This window comes from Oncorhynchus keta, unplaced genomic scaffold, assembly GCF_023373465.1.
Source record: "Oncorhynchus keta strain PuntledgeMale-10-30-2019 unplaced genomic scaffold, Oket_V2 Un_scaffold_8559_pilon_pilon, whole genome shotgun sequence".
NCBI classification, from domain to species: Eukaryota; Metazoa; Chordata; class Actinopteri; order Salmoniformes; family Salmonidae; genus Oncorhynchus; species Oncorhynchus keta.
The window spans coordinates 352074-358418 of record NW_026291008.1 but is presented as its reverse complement, the minus strand read 5'-3'; the positions used below and the strand labels follow the sequence as shown (position 1 = coordinate 358418).

Genomic DNA, 6345 nt, shown 5'->3' with positions numbered 1-6345 from the left:
ATTATAATTGCCCATCGGTAATAACAATTTCATTACATACATTCAAATATAGAATTGTATTTGTTTTTATATCAAATGTTTTGCACATCTGGATGTAAAACGTCACAGAAAGAAAGCTCAGCGCTAATACTAATTTATTAAGAAAAACTAAACCTATGGTTTAGGCTATGAAATTCTGATGAAAGAATATGTTCTATTAAATAGTTTGTTTGAACTTTGGTATTTGTTTGAGAAGCAGCAGATCGGAGAATCAAAGACATTTGATTGAATGAACTTGTAATTGTACATAAAAATGAATGTGTAGCATCGGCCTCTGTCAACTATTTATGAAATTGCCACAGCATAGCAACATTTTGGGTGTAACAATTTTATCCTACTTCTAAATTGCAGAGAATAGCTTTGTCGACTGTGCCAAATGACGTGTTCAATTTCAATTAGGAAGCAGACAAACTCAGTCTAAACGAATTGATTCTGAATCCATACCGACTTTATTGAGTGGCTTAAATTAGAAAGCCAGTCTCTGAGAAATGATGCTTGTGAATTTAACGTCACTTTACAACATGCTTACTTAAATTAAAAGATGAGAATAATAAACAGTGAATGATTTCGAAATCTTCTTACAAATAAATTCAAAGTGCGTCTATTAAAAGACTCAGAAATACAAGTAAAACTCGTGGTTAAATATATAACTCCCCACAATAACATTTTTTTATATCCTGACAAACAAACAAAACAAAATAAAACAATAATGTCAAAATACACTTCCGTACATGTTCAGATATTTACTAGAGCCAAATGTACAACTAGAAATGACTATACAAAATCGTCTCATGGACAAATACATAACTCACCTTTACATTGGTGCGGGATAATTTTCTAGGCTATTACATTTCTCATTATATACAGCCTTGCAGTGACGTGAAATGTAAGTATTCATTACAAACTTGGACAGGCTCTTTCTGATAGTATCCGTGGAGCGTTTAACCAACGGGTGACATAACTTTTCCTCCATTATTAATAATAAACAGGTGATGTGTTCGATAGGGTAGATCAGGACATAAAGAAAACGTGGATCACCGCACATAAACAGCTACAGTGATTTGTCCTTACAAAGGAGCCGCCGAAAAGGACGCGAACTGATCATTTCAGTGTTCAACAGGCTAATAAAGTGCCACAGTTTGGTTTTGAATAAAAGTACGTCAGCACAGTAGTAACACGATATTGCAGGACACATATTATCACCAAGTGATAGAACAACGTTGTCTATTTCTTGCTTATTGTAATACCCATGTAATAACCATGTTGCGTAAAAACACTCAAAAGGGTACATACACCAAAGTATAGGCCTCCCCGGTTGGATCAGTCTGTGCGTTAGAAGAACACTGATGTGTTTACATTGTGCCCCAGTGTTCCAGTGTGCCTTCAGGATTACTTTACCAGTACTGTATTTGACCTGTACACCCCACGTCATCAATAGGCTACTAGGAGATATCATTTGATCAGTAGTCTAAATCACTTGATTAACTCAACTTGCACACATTAGCATAATTACGCATACTCGACGTATGTCCACTGTAGTTTAGCCATTTCCCTCAGATCATATGCTTTTCTCAGATATTATACTTAGTCGAGAGAGTTTAGAAAGGCCGTTCGTTTCCCGTTCCCGGGGTAGATTCGGGAGCTTGCAACAGGTCGGGGGAATGGCATCGAGGGCTCCCCGGTGCACTGTGCTCACTGTCGGTATCGCTTCCCCTCTTTCCCCCGCTGCCAGAGCCAGACCCGGCGGAGCCCCCGGCGCTGTGAGTCTTTACGTGTTTACTCAGATGGTCGCTCCGCATAAACCTCTTGTTGCAGACGGGACAGGCGAATCTTTTCTCCCCAGTGTGCGTGCGCAAGTGTCGCTGGAGCTCATCAGAGCGCGTAAACCTCTTCCCGCAAAACAGCCAGTTACACACAAACGGTCTCTCTCCGGTGTGCCACCTCAAGTGCGCCTTGAGGTGCGACGTTTTGCCGTAAACCTTTCCACAGCCCGGAATGTGACAGCTATGGAGCCCTTTCCTCCGCAGACTTGCTCCTGCCGGCCCCAGCCTTTCCGACTCCTGACAGTTGGGACAGTCGCAGGTGGCTCTGCCAGAGTAGCGCCGTGCGGAGGACCGGGGAGACCCCGCTAGAGAGGCCGTTGGCCCCCCAGATAACATATTCCCCCCTGCTCCGCCTAATGGAGACGGACTGGAGTCCGGATAAGAGGATAACACCGGCTTGTAACCGTCCATCAGGTGTTGTCCGGTTGTCAAAAGGTGTGGAGAGGGACTTGTACTGAAGGCTGAGTGACTTAGGCTGGAGTAATCGGAATTGTAGCCCCCTAAAGGAGAGTGTAACGATGTCTGGAGTCCACCGGAGTGCAACGAGGACTGTAGAGCTGCTCCACTCGGGTTCTGAACATCAATCCAACCCGCTCCCACATCCCACCATGCAGACGCGCCGGTGGTGCCAACCTCTCCTGTGGGGATACCATGATGGGATGATTTGAACCAGGACTCGTACGGATGTGCAACGCTCATTCTCGGGTAGATGCCTTGCAGACTGTCCACTGAGGAGTGCACCTTGGAAATGAAGACGGGTTGATGGCTGGGTTCTTGAGAACTGTTTGTAACGGAGGCCTGAAATACAGAATAGTCGTTTCCAAAGTGGGGCGTGGATGAGTTGCCGGACGTTAGGGAGAAGGCACTGGAACCGGGAGAGCTGTTGGTGCCAAACGAGTCCGATAGACCAGCTCCGTTACGGGACACTCCAAAACCGGACAGGCCGGACCCAAGGCTGCAGCTGCTGGCGGTGGCTCGCTTCCACGGGTGGAAGCCTTTCCCAAAAGATGAAGAATTATCCGAAATGGAGGATGGTGATGGGCTCGGACTCCCTATCTTGTTGCATGTCGCAGCCAACATGGCTAAAGGAGTCGATCCTAGCCTCGGCTCCTCCTGAAATGACAAGAAACAACATGTTGATATCGATAACGAACTTTTCAGTTTGCTTGGTCAGTTGGTGCCTAATAGCCTTTCCTATAGTAGGCTACAATAACAATGATTATTTGGTCGGTGAAAAGTTCATTCCGTGCTAATGCAAAAGCTACTTTGTAAACTATTTCCATTTGCAATAGGCCAACTAGCGGGACAGTTTAAACAGGCATCTTTTCCAAGTCATAACAGAGTCATAACATACCTGTAGACTGAGATGAAATAGAACGCACCAAAATGTAGCTATTACAAAACTATTAAATGACGTTACATATGACACATGTACAACAACATGCGCGTCTTGTGCACATCAGTAGAAAGTTATATCCCGCGCGCGTCTCTCTGTCGTTGCGAAATGAATCTCAGCTTTTTACTCGTGACCCACTTGCTTAAAACATAATCAACGAACTGTCTTTCCTAGTGTGACGGAAGCAATGTTAATCCCCTCCGCTGGACAATAAAATAACTAATTAAACCAGCAAGAAACCCCTTAGACTCACCCCTAGAAGTGAAGTTGCCATCACAAAAAGTGCCCTCCTCAGAGGATCTTTTTATATTTATGAATCACGGCAGTGTTTTTTTAGAGGTGTGCAATACAATGATGTGTTCCGCCCATTCCACCACAATTGTAGGTCCTCTCCGGCTTTGAAGTACCGCTGTGACACGGGCGACCAATCAGCGCCTCTGTTCCACCACACTGCCACATTCTAACGTGAGGTCATCAGTAGACTACTTCAGACAGCTCTCCACCCCTTCACCACCCTCTTCATAATAAAAGAACGGAAGAAGGTAAAGTTAAATGAGAGTGAAAATAATTACTTATTCACATTTGAAAGAGGAAATCTGGGAATTGTATTTATTTACGATTAAAATGAGACTACTTGTGCTATTATTTATTGTTATCGTAATTATTGTTATTAGGTTATTATTCGTTGTTGCTGTTATTGTTATTTATATTTTGTGGTTATTACAGTGGTATCAAACATTTGTATATGACTATTTAGGATATTTTCAATCCCTTTTTTCAAAGCTTTTGCTTCACTTTGTATCAGTGTTACATTGAGGACACAGATGTCTTAGCTAACCTTCTGTGGCGTATTTCCCTTCGAAGTTTTACATTAATGTTGTTGTCATTACTTTTAAGTAATTCATGCGAACAACGATTATGAAGCCTACAAAAGACTCCACTGTTTTCACATGCAGGACCAATATTACCTTTTTTGAAAATGTCACTTTACTGTAATTGCATTCAATTATTTTGACAATTTTGATTAAAACTACAATGCACTGCATTCCAGAAAATAGATGACTGACTTTATCATTAACTTCATAGTATGACAAAATAATTATACACTTCATTTAGCTAGTTCGTTTACATTGGTACATCAGTCCACGGAGTTACAGTGTGTGTGTGTGTGTGTGTGTGTGTGTGTGTGTGTGTGTGCTTCATTTAATTGAATCATTGTTACCTTTCCCTGTTTTGTGTGTCCAGGTGAGATCTGTGTAGCCTCATTATATCGTTAATAATGAATCAATTGTATCTTAGATTAAACAGTGTAGCCTACAGGCGCATTACAACGATACAATGCACATTTCTGTCTGTTTTCGTACAGCCTTTGCGGATCTTACACATTCGATCAAATATAAAATTAAAAGCTATTTTTATAATATCGAATATGTTCCATCACATCTCAACTGTTATGAGCCCATGTAGCTGAGTACATGTACATAATAATAATAATAATAGCTTCCGTTCGTTACATAACAGGGACTTGAAGGCCATAACAACCCGGGGACTCTCTCTCTCATTTTCCCCTGTCGCTCTCCCCATCTCTCTCTCTCTCTCTCTCTCTCTATCATTCTCTCTCTCTCTTCCCCTCGCTATATTAGCATGCAATGTGCATTGGCAGCATAAATTTCATTTGAATTTCAAATTTAATAACGCAGGAGGTTTTTAATCATGCGTAGTTTTATATGTTTGATATTAACATGCTTATTGACCGGGTCTGTTGACCAGCTTGGTCATTACAAGACAGCGAAAAGTTAATTAAAACGACCAGGGATTATTCATCACATCATCTGCCTAACCCACGTCGCTTCCTTTATTACACTGTGTGATAGATGGACTATCTGATTAATTCCTCTGTTTCTTCGATTGGTCAACAGCTTTTTGGATTTCATTTACGCTGCTAGAGCGAACAAGGTGCAGTCAAAATGTGTCCATAGTGCTGGAAAAAAACAAAATATGAAATAAATAAATATCTAGGCTAAGTAACAGAGAGCATTGGACTAAAAATGATTACTATACATGTAGTTGATATCGCCTAAGTAACAGTTGTGTTGTGTCATGTCTATGCACCAGTCTAATATTGACATAATCATTTCTCGTGTTCATTCAATAACTGTAGAAATAGTTTAACAATTGTAGTAGGCCTATGTTAAAAACACGTATTTTGAGTTCTTCACAGCTCAGTTTCACATTTTATCATTTATTTATCATTTTATTATTGACTGTGATTTCTGCAAATATTGAAATAGAAACCTTATTTTTATTTGAAAATAAATCAAACTTTAGATTTGTAAAACTTGCCTGTAGCTTAATTAATGCAACCCATTCATTTAGCTTATAATTTCGGGAAAACTGGGTCTCCAATATTAAACTTAAAACTCACTAATATGCTATTTAACATTTATGATAACCATAAAAAAACAATACAGAGTTTCCATAAGAATAGAAGTACACGCTATACTAGAACTCAATCAGTTGATTAGTTGACGTCATTTCTCCCTAAACAATTTAGGTCAAATGACGACAACAACAACAAAAAGTCCAAAAGCGTTAAAGAGATACACCAAATTATTTGAAAAATACAATGTGTAGCCTAGATAGAGGCTTACATACCGTGCTCCACTCGGCGCCATATTGATATCGATTGACCCTCGATGTTTCTGTCTGTAGTGTACGAGGCTGAGCGCAGCGCTGCATCCCCTCCACCCGCAGGCGGTACAACAGTAGACCCTGTCTCCTGCAAGATAAATGGTACTTTGGGAATTGCGTTTAATTAGGAATAACTGAGGAGAGAGAGGCTTGCTCGTCCACCGGTGGTCTAATCACAACATGTGTTCAAGCCAACTGACAAGGTTGCGCAGTCACGTGCTTACCTAAATATCCCAGGTAGGTATGAGCCCTAACATAAGGTATGCAAACATGTGATGCTGCGTTTTTCTATGATGGAGAAAGATGGAGAGGTTATCTTTATAAACAAGTCCCCATGTGTGGAAACCATGGTATGTCACATTGACAAATTGCTGGGTTGTATTATCAAGCAGGCTG

The 6345-nt window shown here is 40.9% G+C and overlaps 1 protein-coding gene across 3 annotated transcripts; it reads right to left on the bottom strand.

Moving 5' to 3' along the window:
• Positions 1-465: 465 nt before the first annotated feature.
• Positions 466-6110, bottom strand: LOC118375318 (transcription factor Sp8). Of its 3 annotated transcripts, none has more exons than XM_052517566.1 (2): positions 5914-6110; positions 466-2975 (listed from the first exon to the last, which is right to left on the bottom strand). In XM_052517566.1, the coding sequence occupies exons 1-2, from the start codon at positions 5995-5997 to the stop codon at positions 1638-1640; spliced, it is 1422 nt and encodes a 473-aa protein (XP_052373526.1). In that variant the 5' UTR covers positions 5998-6110; the 3' UTR covers positions 466-1637. The 3 variants fall into 3 exon arrangements, with proteins under 3 accessions (XP_052373526.1, XP_052373527.1, XP_052373528.1); XM_052517567.1 differs by lacking the exon at positions 5914-6110 and adding an exon at positions 3512-4235; XM_052517568.1 differs by lacking the exon at positions 5914-6110 and adding an exon at positions 3217-3505.
• Between the last annotated feature and the right edge of the window lie 235 nt (positions 6111-6345).